Here is a 25,578-nt window from a genome sequence, read left to right on the forward strand (position 1 = left end):
TCTCCCAGGTTGAAACTCTGGGTGAGGATGTTGGCAACCATAGGAGCAGTGATGGCACGCGAGGATTGGTACTGGGCCGACAGAGACTCGGGTGGGATCCAATATTCCTAGACCACCGTTCCGGCAGGGGAAGGAGAAAAGGGTGCGGAGCTCAGAGCTGATTTCCTGGCCTGTGCCTATGGCTGAACCCAGGTAGCGGTTGCCCGCGGCGGTGATCATGGTGATGTGGATGCCTGTAGCTAGCTGTGCCGTCGAACAGCTGGACAGCTTCATCGTAGTCGTCAGGCTTCACCTGAAAAAATCTAGACACGTAGAATCCCTGCCCCGTCGATGCGTGTACGTGTACGTCCGCGCCGCGGGTACGGGTGGCGCCTTCGTGCAGCGCATCGTGAGCAACGCGGCGCGCGCCGGCGCGGCGTGTACGTCGCGTTGTGTAGATAACGTGCTATACGCTAACGGAGTTTCGCGCATGTGATCGTGAGGTCTGATTTTTTCATTAATTTTTCGATTTTCTTCCTTTGTTTTGATTTGGCGTGAACTGGCTTCTGATAATTTTGTTGTTGAGTGAGTCCGGCGGTCCAGTTCCAGTTTGAGTTGTTCAAGGTGTATTTATTCGTGGCTTGCATCTGATAGTGCCTGCTGATTTTGAGGACGCCATGGCGTCATCGTTTAGTGATGAGCAGGCAGCTCCTTCGTCAGAAGGATTCTTTTCCAAATTCATCAGAAGCATCGCCCAGGTTTGTTTTCTCTTACATTCTCGATACTAGTATGTAGTATGTGTTTTCCAATTATACCTTTCTAAATAATAGCAAATTATCAATCCTACAGTTGGTACGATTTCAACTTTCCCTTTGAGCCTGCTAGATTTTTTTGCGGGGCTGCATCTTGTTCATTTGAAATTATTTCCAAGTGACATCGTAGAAACAATTTCCTGTCTGTATGCAAAATGTTTCGACAGGAGTGGGAAATGCTTCTAGTGGATACACTATTTAACCCTTCCCAGCTGTTTAAAGCAGAAATCGAAGAAAGAGTATCACCATGCGCTTTCAGCAATTTAGGAACACAGCATATAAACCAAGGCGAAATAGAGAAGATGCCTACTGCAGGCCAGTCACATCAGTTTCACAGATTTCCCTCTTTAATCCAGCACCCTCAATAAACCTTTTAGCCCCCCACGTACTGCTCTTTTCTCTCCGAAACTCAACACTTGCAAGCCAGATATGAAAGAAAGAAAAAATCATCAGTCACACCACCGGGACTCGAACCAGGGACCTTGCTATTCGCAAGCAATACTCTAACCAACTGAGCTACAGTATGACTCTTATCCACAGTGATGGTAAATCTATCCTTCTTCGATCAATCCACATCTGGCTTGCATCATACTGGCAACTCACACCAATCAAGAGGGCCCTCGGCCATTCGCTTGATGTCATGGGGATCGCATCAAACTATGTCCACTGCAAGCAAATACAAATTGCAATTTCAAATTTGGACTTCACGGAGAATTTCAAAGTTTTAGGAAATTAGAGGCCGCATGCCACGTACTGCTCTATTGCTCGTGGATAGCAAGGTCCCTGGTTCGAGTCCCAGCGGTGTGACTGATGATTTTTTCTTTCTTTCATAATCTGGCTTGCAAGTGTTGAGTTTCGGAGAGAAAAGAGCAGTACGTGGCATGTGGCCTCTAATTTCCTAAAACTTTGAAATTCTCCGTGAAACCCTCAATAAACCAGCATAATTTTCAGTAGCCAAAGTCCCCTTCATGCACATTGCAGCAGTAAATCAGATCTGTCAATCCAGCATCCTCCCTAATCCAGCAGAACTTCTGCAGCACAAAAATAATGGTGCTGGTTTATAATGGGACCACTGTACTTGGTATACTGTAACTAGTAAGGTGGTGTTGATTTCCCCACGCTGTGCTGCATCCCACGCTGTGCTGCATCCCACGCTGTGCTGCATCCCACGCTGTGCTGCATCCCACGCTGTGCTGCATCCCAGCTGGCTTCACAGCAGGGGTGGGAGTTACATCAAGGCTGGTAAATATGTAACATGTTGTAGTGTAGTTCAGACGCGATCAAGTGAAAAGATGGTGAAACTTGCCCTACGGTACGATTCGCCGTTGCATTCACCTGCTTCCGCCGAATGAACTCATTGTCAGTGTGTAGCTCTCAGCTGGTTGTATGCACGTGCAAACTACATGCATACTACTGTCGTGGACAGGGAAATCCGGTCGGAGGTCAAGCGGCCCCAGGGCGCTGGCCATGCAGCCGTGAGTACGCATGTGGTGCGCACATGCAACGTTCTGTACGCACTGAGGGCAACAGTCCCGGTCATTCGACCGGATTTCCATGCCCATGCCAGCAGTATACAGCATATCGACTCGATGCTATCATTCTGAAGTTGCTCCACAAATAGAATATCGACAGAGAGAAAAAGACGGGAGGGGGGGGGGGGGGGAGGGGGAGAGAGAGAGAGAGAGTACCGTACAAGTCCGTAAATAAGTACCTGCCCGAAAGAAATACCCCCTTCATTGTTTTGGCTCTGTCTGTTGAAGTCAAGTCAAGCCCGATAAACATACTGCCCGAAATAAGTACCGGTACGATGCGCACATGCAGTGTGTAGCATGTACATCTACATGAAAATGACGTCTCCACTGCACACAAGTCAGGTCCGAAAGTTAGTTCATGCCCGAAAGTCAGTACCCGCCCGAAAGTTAGTACGAGTGTGGGCACTAAATTCGAAAGTAAATACGTACTTATTTACGGACTTTTACGGTACTTTATGGTAGGTAGCTAATAGGGAACCAGCAAAAGTGGTTGTCGACACACCGCCACAGTTCCTCACATCCATCTTCACTGTACTTATTCGGTGCGCTTTGAGGTTCTGCCAGGGCTAATCAGCAAGCACACCCATTGTGAAAGGAAGACATTTTCCACGCACAGTGCTACATCCGAACAAGTGCTAGGTAGCATTTGAGTTGGTCCCCAGGACCGTGTTTTTGAAGAAAATACTGCACCGTGTTGCTGCAAGATCGCTTGGTGAGCCAATAGTATTCGTTAGGATTCATGTACAATAAAACCTGTGACTATTGACCACCCCTTGGGGCCAGAGAAAGCGGTCTTTAGTGGCAGGTGGTCCTGAGTTAGAGGATTGCACCGCACAACCAAAATAATTATATGAGTGTGAGACCGTCCATGCCTGGCGAAGTGGTCTGTAGTACCAGGCTGGTCGCTAGTCACGGTGGTCTTTAGTTACAGGTTTACTGTATAAGAGAAAGGACCAAAATGCTACGAGTTTTGATTAACAGTCCACCAAGGCAACGAGATAATGTACAGTCGGATAGTGCGACAATAAGGCACAAAACGGACAGGGGTAACGACTTGGCACAGTGTTGCTGCGAGAGGTTGAATCGAGTCCCTTTTTTCCTTTATTACGTCCGCATTAAAATCACCCATGATGAGAGTACGAGAGCTCTTGTCGATCATGCTGTCCAACTATTGACTGAAATTGTCCAAGAAGGACATTGGTTTGGCAGTTAGTCTATGCACCAATGATTCCCCGTGCCATACTTTTGTAGTTGCTGATGCGACCAGTATGAGCAAGAGTACATATCCGCCAATTGTGTAACTCCAGCTATGAGGTCTGCGACGTCAGAACTTCACATCGCGTGACGAACCCGTAAACGTTATTTGCACCCGTTGCATGATAGATACAGGGTTGTACACAACCCTGATTTGGGTTAAGCTTTTCTTGGGGTCACTTTGCACTGTTTGCCAGTGTAACCTTTTAAACCATGCCACGTAATGTGAAGTGTTGCCATCACAGCAATGTATAGAGGTTGTGCGGGCAGTTGCACACTCTTTGTGTTCTGTACTCTTAGTATGGTATGAAGTACTGTACAAGCAGAAATATTCGTCTGGAATTTAATTTCGTCTTTTTCGTCCAACGAGCTGTTGGACTAAATTAAATGCCGGACTAATATTGATTTAAATAACCGACGAGGAGACAACAGTCGTAAAATAGCAATGAAAAATATCAATTGTGCACTCATAACCATGTATAAACAATTAATATGAAACAATTCCAGATTGTTTTCGTGTGTCATATTGCTCTAGCTATATATCTGGTTGTTTTAGTGATTCTTACTATGTGACGATGTTCCACTGATGATGGTCACACGAAAACGTTCTGGAATTGTTTCATTTTAATTGTTTATACATGGTTATGAGTGCACAATTGATATTTTTCATTGCTATAATATTGATTTGTCCATCTTTTCAATACACTCTTGTAATCCATGGACGAAATTTACAACCGGACGAACTCCCTTTCTTTGGAGTTGGACGAAATTATTGACCGACGAAATTTTCTGCTTATACAGTAGAGAAATAGATGAGAGAGAGAGCCAATTTTTGTTTGGGGCAGGGGGGGGGGGGGATACTAGTACGTGAAGTAGTCTGAGCACAATGTCCGACTCCTCTGCCATGCAAGTTGTGGTTGTTCCCGTAGAAAACATGGAATTCACTACAGAGCTCTCTAGCCTTCCGGTATAATGCACCATGTTTTCTGATGAACAGGCAGTGTTCTTGAAACTTAGGGTGTGTTCTTATATTCTCTAACTTTTTTGGAGAAGAAGAAAAGAGAAGTCGAAGAAACTGGGATTATTCAAGAACGGGTCTCGAAGAATTCGGAGATATTTTGCACATGTCAAGCAAAATGAAGCGCCAAAGGGACCGCGATCTTAAGTGATGCATGTAGTATGCACTTATGCGAAAAGGGAAATGCGTACACTCATGATGAACACGTGGCTTTTAGTCGTAGTTCGCATGCGCTGATCCCAAACCGCGGGAATCTCCAAGTTTCAACCACCTCTGAAGCTTGGAGAGCTTTGGAGAGCCTCCTAAAAGTTGGAGAGGATATAAGAACAGCTCTCGAACTTTTCGGGGAGTGTCCAACTTTTCGGAGAGGATTTAAGAACGCACCCTCAGAGTCACAATGCCCTAGCCTAGGTCTACTGTTGTGCAATGCTGGATGGCAAATTGATAACGTATCACTTCCAAGCGTGGTTGTCGAATTATACTTGCGTGTAACGCCACAATACTACAGTCGGGCCTGCTAGTGGATGGCTCTTCAAGTGGAGTTTCCATGGGCCGAGAGATCATCCCTGATCGGGACTCGGCCGGTCCCACAAATCCCCCTTGAATGCCCCGTACACGCTGTAGCATACTCAAGCCAACGGCACTGTTGTGGATCAGCTCTGTGCTAGGCGTAACCTTCAGTGCTGTGGTGGACTTTAATACTGGTAATTTCATTGGCCGTTTTGCACTCTCCCCTCTTTCCGTGTCTCGCTGCAGAGACATCAAAAGTTTTTGGATGACATCACGCCGCACGTTACTCCACGATGGGTTGTATGCCTGCTGCTGCTTCTAATATTCATGGCACGAATCATTCTGCTTCAGGTGAGATGGGTAGCCTCTACTCTGTCTGTACATACGTGTGTACGTGTGTGTGTGTGTGCGCGTGTAGGTGGGGGGGGGGGGGGGTTGTGTATGTGTACATGTGTGGACGTGTTCAGAATCGCTGCTGTGCTGTCATCAATCTAGTGTGCATGACCTTTGACAGACCAGTGCCACACAATGTAATGTCTGTTTGTCCTCTGTGGTGCAGGGCTGGTACATCATTGCTTACGGCCTCGGTATCTATATGCTCAATCTCTTCATTGCGTTCCTGACGCCGAAAATCGACCCCGCGCTAGCGGAAGTGCAGGAGAATGGTAAGGGGCATGGCGTAACGCTACCTGTACCTGTGTGCACTACTGTCCCCCCCCCCCCCCCCCCCCCCGTACTCAGCCCGGCATACCTGTGTGCACTGTTGTACCCGTACTCAACCCATGAGGGTATGTATGCCGTCCCGGTGTCTGGGCAACTTGGAACTACCTGGTTGTTGGACAGACCACACACTATTACAAAAATTTGATCACAGCTTTTAGCGCACAAACTTACTGGAGTGCATGCCGAGATGGCGGTGGTGGGGGGGGGGGGGGGGGTAACTTTTTTGGGGGGGAAGTACCCCAGGTGGCAAGGAACAACGCAGAGTCATGTTGTGTTGTCGGCATTCCCATGTCCAGAACAGCATTTTTAATGTGGTGCTCACTGACTAATGATGACTCATGGGGTCATCATCTTGGCTGTATAGGATGCGTGAACTGCAGTTTTAAGTACACCAAGGTGCGCATCAATAATAATTCGAAAATGTGGGTGCACGCCGTTTGGCTGTTACTAGTACATGTACATGAGTACGTCACAGTCCATGCTGACGAATGGTCCTCGAAAAGCTCAGCACAATGTTCATTATCTCTTGCATTCTTGGCATGTAGTCGGTAGTGCTGTGATGACGTTTCCCTGCTGGCTGGTCATCAAGCAACTTGCAGGGTCAGTGGTATTCACCGCTGGCTAAGAATTCAAGTGTAGTTTTTCTGTGAACTTTACCTGACCAACGGGTTGAAGGCAAGTGTAGTTTGCGGTGCTAATTTTTGCTGATCGGCGGGCATTGTAAAATGCTGTTACTAGTCGACGTTGGTGCTCCACATTGGAACTGTTTCCTCTCAAGGTATTCCCGTTCACGTCTCTGAGTCTTCTCTTTGTTCTTAGCTGACGGGCCTTCACTGCCAACAAAGGCCGATGCGGAGTTCAAGCCGTTCATTCGCCGCCTTCCCGAGTTCAAGTTCTGGTAAGTTGTAGCTGTCTGGTGTGATGTGCGGTACAACAGGTGTATGCAGATGCGGGTTTGACTTGAATAGAAGCCTAGCCCTCGTGTCGGCTTGAAACAAGCATACTCCCGGCTATTGTATGCAACATTGACAGTATCAGTAGTATAGTGAGGCCAACCCTGCCCTCGCTTGGTGCCAGTTTGAAATGTGATATTGGTTTTGTGGTGTACTGTCTGAACAAGCGATTCCAGTCTGTACGAGCGATTCCAGTTTGAACAGCGCTTTTGGCTTTGTAGTGTGATGTCTGCACTTGTCAAGCTATTCCAGTTTGAACAGTGCTATTGGTTTTGTGGTGTAATGTTTGTACAAGCGATTCCAGTTTGAACAGTGCTATTGACTTTGTGGCGTGCTGTCTGTACAAGCAAATTGCGCACGCTGATATCGTGTTGTCCGCTGTTTGACTGCACCCATCTCAGGCACGGCATCACGTACGCGACCGTCTTGGCTCTCTTCATGACCTGCTTTCAAATGTTCAACATTCCCGTCTTCTGGCCCGTTCTCGTCATCTATTTCATCACTCTCTTCGTCATGATTATGAAGAAGCAAATACAGGTAAGACGTCCGTCTGCTCATCACTTTCCCATACCTGTACTGTGAACAATTCTTTCAAGTTCATAACACTGTGGTCAGCTAAGTTTTATATAAAAATTGGCCAGGTTTAACCTGACCTGCTATGTGAAGCTGCAGGTCAAAAACCAAATTACAAAATCAAGATCTGGGGTTGGATCCTAAATTGGCTCAAGTCGAGATTGAAGAACCTAGAACTCAGTTATTTCTGAATGCACTACAGTAAGGTAAGAGTACCTGTGTCGCTTGGGCTATGCGTATCTCGCTGACCTGGCCAGTTGAGTGCTGTGGCAGGGTGTTGCCAGCCCTGGTTTGAATTCTGCCTTTTAGAATTCTGGGGAATCGTGTCAGTGGCGGGTTTAGGGGGGGGGGGGGGGGGGCTCAAAAGTTTCGACCTAGGTTTCGAAAAATAAACAACGCCAGGCATGCTGCACTCACCCGCATCCTGCAGACGAGTGCAGTGCATGTCCGCTGGAAACGAGCGTCCAAAAGCGGTTGCATGGTGCTTGAGGCTGAGCGGCCTGGTTGACTGTGCACAGTACAGACAGACTAGTATGCACGGCCAGTCACTGTGCTGCAGTCACTGTTCATTTCACACTAAACTGATCATCACTGCTGGGACGCACTCGTCGCGTCAGGTCTGGCCGGGAGACTCTCGACTGTGTGTAGTACGTACGTAGTATACGCGAAGTGCACGGGATTACCTATCGACGCGTATACTATCGGCGATAATATACGCGTCGATAGGTAATCCCGTATACCATGTATACGCGATCTGCGATGTGCAGCGCTGTGCAAGCGGATAAAGTGAACTTGTCACAGGAAAGCTCTTCAGAACTAGTAACTAACTTGAACGATCTTTCGAGCTCTGATTTATCGCCTCGGCGTTCGAATCTGATTTGGTTGACTCTGTCGCGAAGACTTTTCGACGATGTCTCAGCGACATCCCAAAAGGCCAGGCTCTAGCCAGCAGAGCCTGGATGGATTTTTGCAAAGCGTTCTTGTAGCGACGAAACTCCTGCTGCCGCTGCCGCTCTGCCGATTCCTGCTCCAGTTGAACTTACGGAAGTTTCCGAGCAGACTCCTCCAGACGTGGAAGCACTGGTTGTCAGCGAGCAGCCAGAACATAGCACAGCTGCCTATGTCAAGGATGCTTTGCGTGGTGAGAAATTGTCGGACTCGCAGAAATTGCAGTTGATTCGGTCCAGAAAACCAGTGCCCGGTTGCTCGCTGCCGTTCTCGCTACTTGCTGACAAGAGAAAGCAGTCGGGCACATCGAAGCGATTCCTCCAGCTGTCTTTGTTTGAGAAGCACGAGTGGCTGGCGTATCACGACGGCGAAGGAGACGTATCAGCGGCTGGCGTGTATTGCTTGCCCTGCGTTCTCTTCCCCACTCTTCACCGAGGTGGATCGAGAAGGGCAGACACCCTGATCACCAAAGTCCACCGAAATTTCAAGAAGCTTGGAGAGGACTTAGATGCCCATGGTCGCCTGGAGTACCATGCTGATTCGATTGCCAAGCTGTCGCACTTCATCTCCGTAGCTGAGAACCCACAGCAACGCATTGACGCCACAATTACGGAACGGTCACAAGAACGTGTTCGGAAGAACAGACAAGTTCTCTTGTCTATTCTGCGCTGCCTGGAATTGGCTGGAAGACAAGGCCTTGCCCTTCGCGGACACCGCGATGATCTGACTGGAGATGGTGATCCAGAAGGCAATTTCCGTGCGTTGATTCGGTTTGCTGTGGCAAGCGGCGATACAGTGCTGCACGACCATCTGCAAACTTGCGCAAAAAATGCAACTTACCTGTCGAACACGGCCAAGAACCAGCTGCTTGTATGTATGGGTGACGAGATAACGGCGTCCATTGTCAAGAATGTCCGCGACTCACTATTACGGTATTCAGGCCGATGAGGTCAAGGACGTCAGTGGATGGGAGCAGCTTGGTATTTCTGTGCGGTACATTTGTGACGGAGAGGCCACAGAAAGCCTGGTTTCATTTGCTGAGTGCAAGTCTGCTACTGGCGCAGCTATTTGTGACACGATAATGGGTGAGCTGAAGCGGATTGGTCTCAACCCAAAGTTCTGCCGCGCTCAAGCCTACGACGGTGCCGGAGCAATGAGTGGACATCTGAATGGCTGCCAGGCGAAGTTCAGTCAAGTAGTACCTGAAGCCCATTACAACCATTGTGCCAGCCATCAGTTAAACCTGGTGCTGACCAAGGCTTGCGCTGTGAAGTCTGTCCAGTGCATGCTATCAGACCTGCAGGCACTGGGCATCTTCTTCAAATACTCACCGAAGCGTCAGCGATGCCTTGAAACCTCCACTGCCTGGCTTAACTACCACCGTACGCAAGAGGGAAAAGAACCAATCCCAACCCTGAAGCTGAAGCTGCTGTCTGCTACCAGGTGGGTTGAGCGGCACACGGCCATCATGGATTTCAGGCAGGTGTATGAGGCTGTTGTGTTCTGCCTGGAGGTGATATGTGGCCAATCCTCAGCACCAACGCATGACCAGCAAGCTGAAGCTGGCATTGAGAAACCTTGTGAGCTGGCCAAGTTTGATGGCAAGTCAGTCACGGAGGCAAATGGACTGCTCCGAGCAATATCATCGGATGACTTTATTGTCTCCTTGCACTGTAACGTTTTCGTCTCTGCATACCTGAAAGGTCTGAGTGCTCTTCTCCAAGGTTCACATTTGGATATATTGGAAGCATACTCCCAGATATCCGGAGTCGTCGCTGTCTTTCAAGGTCACCGCGAGGAGGCGGACATATCATTCAAGAAGGTCTATGGTGAAATTTGCAGTCTAACAGCTGTCCATGGGAGAGAGAAACCAGTCATTCCTCGCACTTCAGCACGCCAGACACAGCGTAGCAATGTGCCTGCCTCCGATGCAGAGGAGTACTGGCGCAGGTCAGTTTTCGTGCCGTTCCTGGATTCGGTTATTTCTGAAATGGGCAGTCGTTTCAGTTCCCGGAACCAGAAGGCCATCCAGGCACTCCTTCTTCTCCCTGCCAACTTGGATCACATGTCATCCGATCACATTGCCAACATAGAGGCAGCCTATGCTTCTGATCTCCCAGACAAGAGCAGCTTCAGAGCTGAAGTGGAGCTGTGGATGAAGAAGTGGGAAATGCGCCCAGCAGGACAACATCCAACTTCTCTCCCCAGTACTGTCAAGGAAACCAATTCCATACTCAACCCAAACATCTCGCGCATCTTGCAGCTTGTTCTTGTCATTCCTGTGACATCCGCTGGCGTCGAACGTGCTAACTCCACCCTGAAGTTTATCAAAACGGAACGCCGCAGCACCATGACGCAGTCACGACTGAATGCCCTTGTGCTTCTGCATTGCCACAAGAGCATTCCTCTGGATCTGGGTGCTGTATTGGACATGCAGGTTTGCTTCAGCTCATCCTCGGAGAATGCTGTTGGTGAACCCTGTCCAGGAGGAGTCCGAAGGTAACTGCCCCGATTTGTAACTTCTCTCTCCTGTTGACGTGCCCTGCCGAACTTTGAAGCAAAGCTGTGTGTACTTACCATGTGCAGAGGCAACTGCTATATCCCTTCATTATTAATTCATAATAATATTATGATGAAGAAAGGAAAAGGACAAAATGGCACAAAACTGACAAGCCAGCAAGTGCGACAAAATGGCACAAAACTGACCAGTCAGTTTTGTGCCATTTTGTCGCACTTGCTGGCTGTATAAGATCTGGTTACGTTGGTGGACAGTTTGTCATAACTCGTAACATTTTGTCCTTTTCCTTTCTTCATCATAACTATATTGGCTCACCATCCGAGTTCATAATAATATTCATTATTAATTTAGTGATGCAAGCTATGGAAATACATGTACAATAAATGATTTAAATACATTTTGTTTTTCGTGGTGTGTGAGATTCACGGCTTCTTGACATCATTTTCAAAATGGCCGACCCGGGACAGTAGCATGATGTCATCTATCCCCACCGCGTCCAGGCCGCAACCCCCCCCCCTCAGCCAAATCCTGGACACGCCACTGCGTGTGTTGCTCCCTCGTGAGAGCTCGCGCTTTTCCTGCCGACTTGAATTCTCACTTGACTTATAGAATTTTACTTTCATTTCTACCAGATTTAGCCTCATTCCTTTGCACTGTACTTTTGAGTCCACAACGAACACGAATGTACTGTCTGCACCAGAGAGTCATAAAATGCCGGTATTTTACGACTCCCTGGTCTGTACATTGAGAATTTGCTGTTGTGTGTGGATTGATCTCGGGACAGCCAAGTGTCTGTGCAAAGCTTGATTCTGGGTTTCTTGCTTACTTGAGAGGGGGGGGGGGGGGGTACCCTTGTCTGAATCTGTCCGAGTACACGTTCGTCTCTTTTCTAATCCTCTCTCTCTCTCTCTCTCTCTCTCTCTCTCTCTCTCTCTCTCTCTCTCTCTCTCTCTCCAGCATATGATTCGCTATCGGTACTTGCCATTCTCCCATGGTAAGCGGCGTTACGCTGGCAAGGAAGACACGGGCAAAGTTGTGACAAGCTGAGCACGCTGAGTGCACTCAGCCACGGGTATGGGCTGCGTAAGCGGTGTTATGTGCAACAATAGTGCATTGCGACAATTGATAGCATCGCGCACAGCAACACTAGCAAATTCCCGGTGCGTTGCGCAGGGCGTCATTATCCTTGATCACCCACTGTTCAGTCATCACCCTCTCTTGGTTGGTTGTAGTCATGAAGCTGGAGTGACCTCACCACGTAGTGTGCCTTCAGCTCCTTGTCCTGATTATGGATTCATTTGTCCAGCTGCCATGAGTTTGCATGCTATTTACCACCTGTTTTCAATCATTTTTAAATGTGCTTACTTATTCGATGCTATCACGACACGTCTGCAGCCGATTACTTAGCCGTTGTTATCTTTCGTTTTTTATGCGCTGGTGTGTCGGTGTGTGTACATGTGTTTGTATGCAGGTGTGTGCCTGTGTGTATGTTTGTCTGTGTGTCTGTGTGCCTGTGTCTGTGTGCACGAGTGTGCTTGTGCGCACGTGTGGAAATAAATATCCTTCTGCAGAGTTCTGTATATTCCTGTACTCGAGCGTTTCGGTGTTGTTTGTGACTGTTTGTAGATATGTTGAGGACTGGAGCCCTGTGCTGCAATCTCCCCGCTTTTGTTGTCGCTGCCCTATGTGTATTTTGTTATTTTGACGCCTTTCTCGTTTTCCTCGTGGCTACATTTGCAGTGAAGTAAACGTTTGAACCTGGTGGAAACTGGCGTGATGTTGCTAGTCCTGACCTGTGCATGTGATGAGCGAGAAAACCTAGATTTTTCACGTGCTTGTGGTGGTTATGCATGTGACGCCCATCCGGCGCTGTTGGGGACGGTGGTGTCGAAACCTACAGGCGTCCATTGCCCTATGGTTCAGGGCATTGGCAAAGCACGTTGTTACCGGCCTGCGCCGTCGACATCTGCATGGTTGGCTTCATCTTGCAGCTGTTAGTCTGTATGTATGCATCGTCATACCGGCATGCACACGTGCAGTACCCAGTACGAGTACAGGTAGTCTGTTATGCAGCTACCTGCATGACTCACTTGACTCTGAACTGCCTGAAGCTGTACCACTGTGTGCACGTATTTTGTACATACTTTGTAGTTAGACTGGAGAACAGCTCCTCCATGTCATGATGTCATGCCACCTGCACAGAACTAACTGTTACTTGTGCTGTCAAAAAAAAAAGGAGAACAGTAGACTTTATGTATTTGGCACCTGGAAAAATGTTCTACTACTACTAGTACTAGTACGACTCGTGCCATGTTATCATCACATGCCTTTTTATACGCCTGTCTCTTACACTTACTTAGTTACACTTACAGTAGTCTTGCAGTTGCAGCTCTGTGAGTACGAGTATGATTCTATGATTGGTATGAATCTGTGCCAGGGTAAAACGTCATCATGATTGTTTTACACTCCCTTGCTGTCCGCCACCAACAGTCAACACCAACACAAATCAAGCCTTATTTGGAGAGTCGACTTCACGTGATGTGACACGTGACGGGTCATGAGACTAGCTAGGTGGCCATCGCCTATCAATCACCCGATGACTCCTTCTACCAGCATTCCGCGATCCGACTTGGATCACACTGATTCTGAATGCATGAGATGGCGGTGCCTCACCACGACATGTCGACACCAGTCAAAACTCAAAACCCTTGCCCTTTTGCGAAATGCATGAAGTCACCGCCAGCCTGCAGCTAGCTAGCGCCAGCGCACACGATTTGCACACTAGGCGCTGTGTAGATCTACGTGTCGCAAGTGCAGATTTCAAATAGAGCATGACAAGTTTTTTCTTCAGCCTTCTTGTGCAGTGCAACTACAACTAGCGCTCGATCTGTAGGTTGTTCCGTTTTCTCTTCATCACAATAATAATTATTATTTGTCGAGTGTCCTCCGCTTCTCCCACCAAAGTCAAGATGATGAAGGTCGCTATCTTCTTGGCGCTAGTCGCTATGGTGTCTGGCCGTGCGCTAGATGACTGTGCAACCTGCAAGTTGGTGGTCAGCACCATTGACACGCAGCTGAAGAGCAACACCACCATCAAGGAGATCGAGGACACGGTGAACAAGATCTGCGACGCCATCCCAGGCATCTCGGATGAGTGCAAGCAGTACGTTGGCCAATACGTCCCAGAGGTAAGGCCGCCATGTACTGTACAGTACATGTAGTATTCTGTCCGACAGATGTAGGTCGGCAACACACAATTATTTACGCTATTGCTAATATTCGTAATTTTGATATTTTCCTAAGGCTAAGGACTAACCACTAAACTCCAAGAGCGGAGGTGTGCGCTAGTAGTAGAGCCTTTTCGAGTGAGTGTTCTTGACCTGGTCGGAAATTAATTTGGAGTGCGTGGTGGTAATGCCGCATTGGTCCAGCGAGATACTAACTGACAGTCTGTTTTGCGTAGTGCGTGGAGTTCGAAACAGGGGAGTTATTCATTTGATTGGGGGCATTGTGCGTGCGTGCATAGCGCGCACGTGTCGTATATGCATGATTGTATAGGAGTGAATTATTATTTATGAGTGCGTACATGCATGTGTGTGTCTGTGTGTCTGTGTGTTTGTGTTGTGGGCTTGTCTTTCTTGCTCTCAATCCTCCTGGGTGGTCAATTAGTTCGTACTCTCTCAAAGTTCGAACTGCAACTGTGTGATGTTGCGCCTCGACTGAGACGCGGTGCACTCGGCGGCTTAATTCCAAGTGGAGATCTGATGTGTGTGTGTGTGTGTGTGTGTGTGTGTGTGTGTACTTCTCTTTCAGATTGTCAACATGATCGCCGCCAAGATCACCCCACAGCAAATCTGCGATGAACTGCACCTGTGTAACAACAGCTTCATGCAGCAGCTGGTAAGTACAGTCCGAGTGAGTCCACTGGCCAGTGATTCAAGTCAAGCAGTAACAGTCTGGTCGAGTGCTGGCTTCCTTCCCATTTATTCTGGCCACTAAGTTATGTGCATTGAAAGCCTGTGGAGCATAAGCACTGTTCTTTATAGACAGGAGCCAGTTGTGCGCTGCCCTCAGCAATTGCAGCAAGTAATTCCGGACTGATGTAACATTGCAGTGCCGAAAGCCACTCGAAATTGACGACCTGCGTGCTCTCTCTCTCTCTCTCTCTCTCTCTCTTTCTTCCTTTCTTTCTTTCTTTCTCGCGCACACACAAGGCATCGTCCAACTCAGATGAATTTGTGACTCGGAAAGGGTACAGAAGTCCACGTCATGAAGGGGAAGTATACCGTAAAATCAATTGTTCACCCGTTGTAGTCTCCGGGGTGCTAAGTCGAATGGTGAATGGTCTTGGTCCGAGGAAGCTGATACACTCCCTTCCTCCTTTATTCCCAGTCGAACTCGCCACTTCCACCGAAACTGGGTGAATGTGCCCTACTAGATGGGGATTTGTATGCGAAATGTCACTAAAAGCGTCATTTCGTTCTTATAAAAGCACGGATGACCGCGATTGGCCCACATGTTGTAGTCTTTTGGACGCTGAGTCGACTGGCTTTGGTCCGAGAAGGCTGCGATGCAGCGTTCGGCCCTTATTCCCAATCGAACATAGTTGAATAAGTGGTCACGTGCTCATGCATACACCAGTCACCTGGTCACCGTGCCTGCAGGCTACAACTTTCACACCAAGGTTCAACTCAGTCAAAGGTTCACCTCGAGTGACAGGAACGCACCCAAACAGGTTGTAAGTTGTAGCCTGCAGGCATGGTGACCAGGTGACTGGCGCAGGAGCACGTGACCGCTTATTCAACCAAGTTCGATTGGGAATAAGGGCCGAACGCTGCATCGCAGCCTTCTCGGACCGAAACCAGTCGACTCAGCGTCCAAAAGACTACAACATGTGGGCCAATCGCGGTCATCCGTGCTTTTATAAGAACGTCGGAAATGGCGCTTTTAGTGACATTTTGCATACAAATCCCCATCTAGTAGGGCGCATTAACCCAGTTTCGGTGGAAGTGGCGAGTTCGATTGGCAATAAAGGAGGAAGGGAGCGTCTCAGCTTCCTCGGACCAAGACCATTCACCATTCGACTCAGCACCCCGAAGACTACAACTGGTGGAAATTTGATCTTAGGGTATACTTCCCCTTTAATGTCTTTGCTGCATTTGTCACTTGAAAGATTTACCAAATTGTCTGGCCGGACTCATCATGAGGGTGATACACTGAGAAAACCTAATGTCAATGGCTGCAATGGAGTCTGCTAATACTGATGTCCCTTACCCGTGTAACCGGTTGTATGGTGTGTTTGTGTCTCCGTGTGTGTCTGTGTGTGTCTGACTGTCTGTGTCTCGGCGTGTGTATGCATGTGTGATGGCGGCGGACATTCTGTCTTTGCCTTCTCTGTTCCCCGTGCATTGCGGCATGCTAACCCTATACACACAGAGCGGTGGTCTGCTCAATCTGCCAATGGGACCCGGTCCCGTCATCCTGTCGCCGCAAGAAGATGTCCCTCTGATGGTCGAGGACGAGCAACAGCACCAGCCCATCGCCGCGGAGAAGCCAGCCGCCGGCGAGTTCTGTACAATCTGCGAGTTTGCCATCAGCAAGGTGGAGCAAGAGCTGCAGGCCAACGCTACGGAGGCCGAGATTATCGCCACCGTGGAGAAAATCTGTGACATTCTGCCCGCCACGGTCAAGGACCAGTGCAAGACACTGATAGAAAGCGAGGGCCCGCAGATCATCAACCTGCTCATCTCCAAGGCCAACCCGGAGACGATCTGCACTGCCATCGGCCTGTGCACCAACGCCTCGCTCGTCGTGCCCGTCGTCGAGTCCGTCGCTCCCGTCAATGCTCCTGAGGCAGGACCCCTGTGCACGATCTGCGAGTTTGTCATCTCGAAGGTGGAAGCGGAGCTTGGTAACAACTCTACCGAGGCTCAGATCATTGCCGCCATTGAGAAAGTCTGCTCCATCCTGCCCAAGACCGTAGCGAGCGAGTGCAAGCAGCTCATCGATCAGCTCGGCCCAGAAATCATCAACCTGCTGATCAACAAGGCCGCGCCCGAGGTGATCTGCACGGCCATCCACGCCTGCACGGGCAGCAAGCTGCCGCGCGTCCAGCAGGGCGTCAGTGACAAGCCCTACTGCCAGGTGTGCGAGCAGGTCATGACCTACGTGCAGAGCCTGCTGAAGCAGAACTCTACCGTCGAGGAGGTCGAGCAGCTGATCGACAACATCTGCGACTACCTGCCCGGATCTTACCAGAACCAGTGTAAGGACCTGGTCGACCAGTACGCACCACAGATCATCGCTCAGCTAGCTGAAAAGGTCAACCCGGACCAGATCTGTGCTGAGATCCAGCTGTGCACCGACCTGCCCCAGGAAGTCATGCCCGTCAGGCAGGTCGTATAGGTGTGTCGGCGGCGACTGAATGACAGCGGCGGCACGGTATATGCCCCCACCTCCTTGCCTGTTGAACATCTGAAGGCACTGCTGCCGTGATTGTTCCGTACTTGCCTGAATCCACACATGCTATAACACCGTTCGTTCCATCTCTGCGAGCTACACGCCATGATGTATTGTGCTAGTCTATCCCCGATTGAAGTTGATGGTGCATAGTATACACTGAGGAAATGTGTTGCGTTTATGGTACCTAACAGGCATCACCGGGCAAGATTTCTCTCTTTCGTTTCTGTCACTCTCCTTTTCTCTGGCCCAGGCCAGCCTGCTCATTTTGTCACAGTATTGCAGCTGGAAGATTTTTCAGAATTGTTACCCCTCGTTGCCGTTGCATGTTTCAGGTGTGTGCTGTATCTTTTTAAAATTACTTGTAAGTGGTTTTGGTCAATGAAAGTCTGAAGCATGTACATGGCTGTGTACATGGCTGTGTACATGGCTGTGTAGTGCAGTGGATACCAGTATGTTGTGTTGTGTTCCTTCAACCTTGGACCTTGCATTGGACCAAAGTCACTCGACCTTGTATTGGACCTAACTAAGTCCTTCGACCTTGGACCTTGTATTGGACCTAACTAAGTCCTTCGACCTTGGACCTTGTATTGGACCTAACTAAGTCCTTGGACCTTGGACCTAACTAAGTCCTTGGACCTTGCATTGGACCTAACTAAGTCCTTCGACCTTGGACCTTGCATTGGACCAAAGTCCTTGGACCTTGTATTGGACCTAACCAAGTCCTTCGACCTTGGACCTTGTATTGGACCTAACTAAGTCCTTCGACCTTCCGGGACCTTGTATTGGACCTAAGTCCTTCGACCTTGGACACGCTGCCAGATGATCTGGCTATGCATTGTATTCATGCAGTCGGCACTATGCGCGCCTCTATGGCCTAAACATTAAGGCTAGCTTGTAAGTAATTTAGTTAGTTTCCCGGGATATCTGTCAGAAAGTTGTGTATGACTGTGTTGTGCTTGCTGCTGCTAGCTGCTGTTGCTCAGCATGATGAAGCACTGACTGGATGGATACTCCAGGCCCAGGTTTGGCATGCACTGCTGCAAGTTTGATTTCCCCTGCATGCTTACTGGCTCTGAGCACACACACACACACATCCATGCAGGCCAACGAGGACACGAGCAAAGGTTCTGGTGTATTCGGAGAACATGCTATCACTCTCATGTCCGCTAAACATGCATATACGTGGCTCTGAAAGCACAAGCCTACGTCTAAAAAAAGAGAGTCCAGGAGTTGTACAAGCAATGTACTTCAAAGAATTCTTAGAAAAACTAGCTGGGCCTTTTTTAGGAAATTAGGCATTTTAGTTTTTTCTAAAATATTTAAAAAAAATTATAACCGGGCCGAGTTGATGAAAAGCCGCAACTGATTTAGTGGCATCAGGTAAAAGATTAGATTTTCAAAACTGCCAGTATCCAGTATACAGTATAGTAGGAAAGTAGGAAAGTAGGAAAGTAGGGATTAAAAAAACTACTTGTAGAGTGTTTTCACTGTTTTTGTGACCATTGGTTTTCTCCATAATAATTATATCGTGGCCATCTTTCTCTACACAGTGAAGGTTCTCAGGGCCCAAAATTAATAGTATTAGATCCAAGACATTGCTCAATCACACTGAGCATGCCAATTACATAATTACCGTACTATGAGGTGTTCAAGTGGGGAGCATTCGGCGGCATCATTTCAACGTGTACCAGGCCAGGTTACCAGCCAACGCCAGTTAGTGCAGAGCTGGTGTTCTACATGGCTGTTAACGCGCACATAACATAACTATCCTGTGCAGGACCTCCTGGATAGTTGTGTCCGCACAGAGATTCGCACATGCGGCCAGAGCCCTGCATGGGGTTCAGGCCGAGGTTTAATTTTACTCCAAAATAATACCGTATTTCTAAGAAATCTTACATGCATTTGGGGCTATTCATTCACGTATGCTGCCTGAAGGATAGTCCGAAATATCAAAATTCACCGCTCGCAGCACCTCACACTAGCAAAGTGTTCCCATGACAACCTGTCAGCCGCAGAAGTAGTATGGCAGAAGCATGCATCGAAAAGCTCAACACGTGTGCCGCATACAGCATGTGCACCATCCGCGGCAATGCACGGCGGGAACCCTGAGTGCGGCATCGCGTGATGGGCTCAGCTGTCCTCCACCTCTTCACTGTCCGGAACATCGTCGATAGTGGCCGGCTTGATTATGATCTCATCCGGGTCAATCATCTCAGCTTCAGCTAGAAAGTCCATGGACTCCTGGAATCGTCCAGCCGAGCCGGATCCTTTAACGTCCGGAAAACCTTGCTCCTGCATGCGTGTTTTCTCCAGGTGCAGGAGATCTTCGATGACCGTGTTCTCACAGTCCACGACTTGCGAGCGCCACACACGACCAGCGTCCTTGGTTTCATCCTGCGAAGGCAGAAAGCAGGACTATGCTCACATTAGGATACGATGACGGCATCATCAAGACATTACTGTTTGGTAAATCCCGGCATGTCGTCATAGCTAACAACTACTGGACACTGAGTACAAATTTTCGTTTTGAATTAACTTTCACTATATTCGTTAGGGGGCACGAAAGAACTAAAGTTTGTACCAAACTATAGTTTTTTTTGTGAACATTCGGGGTGACAGACCTCGACCAAAAACGAAATTTAGTACGTAACGAGCCTGCTGGTGGAGTGATCTAACGAAAGATTTCGTGAACGAAAATTTGTACTTAAACTGCACAGGCGCTAGGATACATTTTGAACGTCTACCGCACACAGCTGCACCAAGTCCTTGGCTACACAAAATAGAAAATAGAAAACTCTCCAAATCTCTCCCAAAAACTACAAATTCCTTCAAGCAAGGTAGAAGTTCAAAATTAATCATGACAAGGCTACAGAGGAGTTACACCATCATTATTTTAATTAAAACTAACTACAGTCCATTCATTGGAAACTGGCACCCTAACTTTTTGGTGTCTCTCTCACATAGTTGCAGATATCGTGAAAACAACAGTACATCCTGCATTGTGTGACCAGTGCAATTACTCCTTGCCACATTTGAGGCCAGAAAAGTCCAAGAACAGGGAAATAGAAATTCAGCCAGGCTTTACAAAATTAGGACAGGTATGCCATGGCAAAATGTATGGAGAAGCAGATCCCAAACCAAGATTTTTTAAAAGATTTAAAGTGGGTTTTTGATCCTCAATTCGGCCCAAATCCGACTTTCAAAAGCCAGCGGGCCAATTTTTCGATGAATGGACTGTAGGACGGTTGCAATGCCAGACTACTGTTACTAATACTACTACAGTCAGACCTCAGTCAGACCTCAGTCAGACCTCAGTCAGACCTCAGTCAGACCTCAGTCAGACCTCAGTCAGACCTCAGTCAGACCTCAGTCAGACCTCAGTCAGACCTCAGTCAGACCTCAGTCAGACCTCAGTCAGACCTCAGTCAGACCTCAGTCAGACCTCAGTCAGACCTCAGTCAGACCTCAGTCAGACCTCAGTCAGACCTCAGTCAGACCTCAGTCAGACCTCAGTCAGACCTCAGTCAGACCTCAGTCAGACCTCAGTCAGACCTCAGTCAGACCTCAGTCAGACCTCAGTCAGACCTCAGTCAGACCTCAGTCAGACCTCAGTCAGACCTCAGTCAGACCTCAGTCAGACCTCAGTCAGACCTCAGTCAGACCTCAGTCAGACCTCAGTCAGACCTCAGTCAGACCTCAGTCAGACCTCAGTCAGACCTCAGTCAGACCTCAGTCAGACCTCAGTCAGACCTCAGTCAGACCTCAGTCAGACCTCAGTCAGACCTCAGTCAGACCTCAGTCAGACCTCAGTCAGACCTCAGTCAGACCTCAGTCAGACCTCAGTCAGACCTCAGTCAGACCTCAGTCAGACCTCAGTCAGACCTCAGTCAGACCTCAGTCAGACCTCAGTCAGACCTCAGTCAGACCTCAGTCAGACCTCAGTCAGACCTCAGTCAGACCTCAGTCAGACCTCAGTCAGACCTCAGTCAGACCTCAGTCAGACCTCAGTCAGACCTCAGTCAGACCTCAGTCAGACCTCAGTCAGACCTCAGTCAGACCTCAGTCAGACCTCAGTCAGACCTCAGTCAGACCTCAGTCAGACCTCAGTCAGACCTCAGTCAGACCTCAGTCAGACCTCAGTCAGACCTCAGTCAGACCTCAGTCAGACCTCAGTCAGACCTCAGTCAGACCTCAGTCAGACCTCAGTCAGACCTCAGTCAGACCTCAGTCAGACCTCAGTCAGACCTCAGTCAGACCTCAGTCAGACCTCAGTCAGACCTCAGTCAGACCTCAGTCAGACCTCAGTCAGACCTCAGTCAGACCTCAGTCAGACCTCAGTCAGACCTCAGTCAGACCTCAGTCAGACCTCAGTCAGACCTCAGTCAGACCTCAGTCAGACCTCAGTCAGACCTCAGTCAGACCTCAGTCAGACCTCAGTCAGACCTCAGTCAGACCTCAGTCAGACCTCAGTCAGACCTCAGTCAGACCTCAGTCAGACCTCAGTCAGACCTCAGTCAGACCTCAGTCAGACCTCAGTCAGACCTCAGTCAGACCTCAGTCAGACCTCAGTCAGACCTCAGTCAGACCTCAGTCAGACCTCAGTCAGACCTCAGTCAGACCTCAGTCAGACCTCAGTCAGACCTCAGTCAGACCTCAGTCAGACCTCAGTCAGACCTCAGTCAGACCTCAGTCAGACCTCAGTCAGACCTCAGTCAGACCTCAGTCAGACCTCAGTCAGACCTCAGTCAGACCTCAGTCAGACCTCAGTCAGACCTCAGTCAGACCTCAGTCAGACCTCAGTCAGACCTCAGTCAGACCTCAGTCAGACCTCAGTCAGACCTCAGTCAGACCTCAGTCAGACCTCAGTCAGACCTCAGTCAGACCTCAGTCAGACCTCAGTCAGACCTCAGTCAGACCTCAGTCAGACCTCAGTCAGACCTCAGTCAGACCTCAGTCAGACCTCAGTCAGACCTCAGTCAGACCTCAGTCAGACCTCAGTCAGACCTCAGTCAGACCTCAGTCAGACCTCAGTCAGACCTCAGTCAGACCTCAGTCAGACCTCAGTCAGACCTCAGTCAGACCTCAGTCAGACCTCAGTCAGACCTCAGTCAGACCTCAGTCAGACCTCAGTCAGACCTCAGTCAGACCTCAGTCAGACCTCAGTCAGACCTCAGTCAGACCTCAGTCAGACCTCAGTCAGACCTCAGTCAGACCTCAGTCAGACCTCAGTCAGACCTCAGTCAGACCTCAGTCAGACCTCAGTCAGACCTCAGTCAGACCTCAGTCAGACCTCAGTCAGACCTCAGTCAGACCTCAGTCAGACCTCAGTCAGACCTCAGTCAGACCTCAGTCAGACCTCAGTCAGACCTCAGTCAGACCTCAGTCAGACCTCAGTCAGACCTCAGTCAGACCTCAGTCAGACCTCAGTCAGACCTCAGTCAGACCTCAGTCAGACCTCAGTCAGACCTCAGTCAGACCTCAGTCAGACCTCAGTCAGACCTCAGTCAGACCTCAGTCAGACCTCAGTCAGACCTCAGTCAGACCTCAGTCAGACCTCAGTCAGACCTCAGTCAGACCTCAGTCAGACCTCAGTCAGACCTCAGTCAGACCTCAGTCAGACCTCAGTCAGACCTCAGTCAGACCTCAGTCAGACCTCAGTCAGACCTCAGTCAGACCTCAGTCAGACCTCAGTCAGACCTCAGTCAGACCTCAGTCAGACCTCAGTCAGACCTCAGTCAGACCTCAGTCAGACCTCAGTCAGACCTCAGTCAGACCTCAGTCAGACCTCAGTCAGACCTCAGTCAGACCTCAGTCAGACCTCAGTCAGACCTCAGTCAGACCTCAGTCAGACCTCAGTCAGACCTCAGTCAGACCTCAGTCAGACCTCAGTCAGACCTCAGTCAGACCTCAGTCAGACCTCAGTCAGACCTTGCTTAACCGCACACATCCGTTTTCCACAAAAATATCCGGATAGGCGAGGGAACCGGATAACCGAACACCAGTTATGTTGGATGCATTACGCATGCTGTAAATCTGTAACCAGCTATTTTCTGCCGGATGGCGAGGGATCCGGATAAAAGAGGACCGGATAAGCGAGGTCTGACCGTACTTGTATGTGGTAACGGTTTTGCTACTACAATAGTTCTCATATCAGCAGGCCGCTCTGGCAGCTCGAAAGAGTGCTTCATGCACCAGCATACTGGCTGATGAGCGTGTCCAGGGCATGACATTTTTCCTACCGCAAAACAGCCTCTTGACTCCAGTATTTGTATCAGGATTCATGAGCTTTACGAGTTATACCTCAACATGTTGGGAGTCGTGCAGTGTTTAGAGTGCGCTTACCGTGGACGGCTGCTGTCGCCACAGCTGAGGGGGCGAGTGCTGCGGACAGTGCAGGGCAATGTCCTCGCCATCGGCTCTGCGGACGGCACACACACACAAACACACACACACACACACACCGCAGTTAGATGCGTGATTCATCCACCCGTTCTTAACGCCATTATTGAAGACATCATCGAGCTAAGCACACATATCGTAGATACAGACATTGCCGGTGCTCGTACTCACACACACACACACCAATGCAAGCACGTGCACACACACACACACACACAGACACACATACACATACACACACATACACACACGCGCGCGCGCGCACACACACACACACAACACACACACACACACACACACACACACACACACACACACACACACACACACACACACACACACACACATGCAATATGAATACTTGTAAAGTAAACCAAAGAGCACAATGTACTCACTGTGCGACAACAAGGACACGGAGAGCGTCTTCCGAGACACGATGAAGGCCGGCCAGCCTGAGTTTGTACGGCGGCGCTTCGTCCAGATTGCTTTGCCCGGGCATGGTTTCACTGGTCAAGTCTGTCGCGTCAGCTGGGTTTCCCGATGTGTTTGTACCTCCTGACTCTTGCGTACAGTCCACAATGTCACATATCAGCAGATATCCATTGGCTGTGCCGAGCCATAATGAGTGCTTGCCGACCGCAAAGCCCGTGGCACGTTGCGACACGGGAGCTGCAAACGCCTCTTCGGCCTCCTAAAAAACCAACAGAGGAAGGGCAGAGGGTTGTTAACTAGGACACCTGATGAGGCTACATGGTGTATTGATCTTGGTGAGTGATCAGCACCTCCGTACCACATCATTAAGTCAATAACAAGACAAGTAAAAACAGTACAGTACAGTACACGCTCAGCCCTCGTATATGAGGCACTCGTCTATGTGCGGGGCGGGGGGGGGGGGGGGGGGGAGGGGTGTACGCTCCATTGACAAGTACCTGTACACGTACATACCTCGATCCTTTGCACGAGCAGCGCAGCGCAGTCCACTGAGAGCAGACGCTTGAACGTGTGCCGGTCCCACAGGTCTATGGTTGCAGTCCTGTGCAGAACAACACAACAACAGCAGCAAGAGTGGAGAAATACATTTAACCAAGCATTCTGCATAGAGTCCCTCGACGAACAACAGCTGTGTTTACATGAAGCGTTTCAACCCGGCTTGAGTTCGACCCGGGTCAGATTTCAACCCGCCATGTACACAAAATGAATGGCGCGTTTACATGACGCATTGCGCTTGACCCGGGTTGAAATTTTGCCTGGGTCAACCCGGGTCAAGAAAATCGTACAAACGTATTTCTGTGCGTATCTCGCGCCAGATTTGAACGGCACTGCAGATGCAAATTTCGCGCGAATGGATTCACGTGACCATACAGGACTGTAGAAGTGGACTTTTGGCGGCATATCAGTATTTGACCCGGGTCAACTGTCTTCATGTAAACGCTCGCCTCTTTTGTCTATCGTACAGACTTTCAACCCGGGCTGAACTCGACCCGGGTGGAAATTTCTCATGTAAACACAGCCAAAGAGTGCTCAAACCCCACGAGGTGAAGCCCCTATTGTGCAACCAAAGTTATGCATTCAGTTCTGGGAGAAGTTACATGCAAGGTCTACAACTTTGCTCTTAGAATGTTCCAGTCATCTTGCCAGGTGGAGAAGTATTGTGAACGCTTGTACAAAGTATCATGCTTAGAAGATTGGAGTGCTGTAATGCCTGATACATATGCACACACATAGTCACATACTCAATCTGCGGGCAGAACTCATCAGCGCACACACATATTCGCCTTTATGTTATTGGGCCCAGTTCCTGTTTAATGTGCGAAGTTAAATAAACACAAACAAACAAACATACACATACTTGCATACACATGCACGTACACGTACACACACATGTACGCACACAGTC

General features: G+C 49.1%; 3 protein-coding genes across 3 annotated transcripts in view; 2 read left to right on the forward strand and 1 right to left on the reverse strand.

Annotated features, from left to right (window-relative positions):
• The first annotated feature begins 525 nt into the window (after positions 1-525).
• On the forward strand, positions 526-12,592 carry LOC135818482 (protein RER1-like). Its single transcript, XM_065331867.1, has 6 exons — positions 526-737; positions 5,352-5,456; positions 5,665-5,770; positions 6,648-6,726; positions 7,183-7,318; positions 11,778-12,592. The coding sequence occupies exons 1-6, from the start codon at positions 657-659 to the stop codon at positions 11,865-11,867; spliced, it is 597 nt and encodes a 198-aa protein (XP_065187939.1). The 5' UTR covers positions 526-656; the 3' UTR covers positions 11,868-12,592.
• Positions 12,593-13,681: 1,089 nt separating this feature from the next.
• Positions 13,682-17,640, forward strand: LOC135818484 (prosaposin-like). Its single transcript, XM_065331868.1, has 3 exons — positions 13,682-14,008; positions 14,634-14,720; positions 16,257-17,640. Exons 1-3 carry the CDS (start codon positions 13,790-13,792, stop codon positions 17,223-17,225), a joined length of 1,275 nt encoding a protein of 424 aa, XP_065187940.1. The 5' UTR covers positions 13,682-13,789; the 3' UTR covers positions 17,226-17,640.
• Positions 17,641-18,394: 754 nt separating this feature from the next.
• The window catches only part of LOC135818485 (TBC1 domain family member 2B-like), a 37,840-nt gene continuing 30,656 nt past the window's right edge, over positions 18,395-25,578 (reverse strand). The window contains exons 38-41 of the mRNA XM_065331869.1: positions 24,627-24,714; positions 24,077-24,372; positions 23,625-23,700; positions 18,395-19,676 (exon numbers count right to left, since the gene is read on the reverse strand). Coding sequence (XP_065187941.1) covers positions 19,413-19,676; positions 23,625-23,700; positions 24,077-24,372; positions 24,627-24,714 — 724 coding nt within the window. The 3' untranslated portion in view covers positions 18,395-19,412. The remainder of the gene's footprint in view (positions 19,677-23,624; positions 23,701-24,076; positions 24,373-24,626; positions 24,715-25,578) is intronic.

The sequence above is a fragment of the Sycon ciliatum genome, chromosome 5, assembly GCF_964019385.1.
Source record: "Sycon ciliatum chromosome 5, ocSycCili1.1, whole genome shotgun sequence".
NCBI lineage: Eukaryota > Metazoa > Porifera > Calcarea > Leucosolenida > Sycettidae > Sycon > Sycon ciliatum.

Bases quoted from the DNA above. Each gene is read 5' to 3' on its own strand.
- LOC135818482 (XM_065331867.1), top strand. From the start codon at position 657: ATGGCGTCATCGTTTAGTGATGAGCAGGCAGCTCCTTCGTCAGAAGGA. The intron at 738-5,351 runs GTTTGTTTTCTC...GTCTCGCTGCAG, and splicing joins TCATCAGAAGCATCGCCCAG to AGACATCAAAAGTTTTTGGA. The intron at 6,727-7,182 runs GTAAGTTGTAGC...CACCCATCTCAG, and splicing joins CTTCCCGAGTTCAAGTTCTG to GCACGGCATCACGTACGCGA.
- LOC135818484 (XM_065331868.1), top strand. From the start codon at position 13,790: ATGATGAAGGTCGCTATCTTCTTGGCGCTAGTCGCTATGGTGTCTGGC. The intron at 14,009-14,633 runs GTAAGGCCGCCA...CTTCTCTTTCAG, and splicing joins TTGGCCAATACGTCCCAGAG to ATTGTCAACATGATCGCCGC. The intron at 14,721-16,256 runs GTAAGTACAGTC...CTATACACACAG, and splicing joins ACAGCTTCATGCAGCAGCTG to AGCGGTGGTCTGCTCAATCT.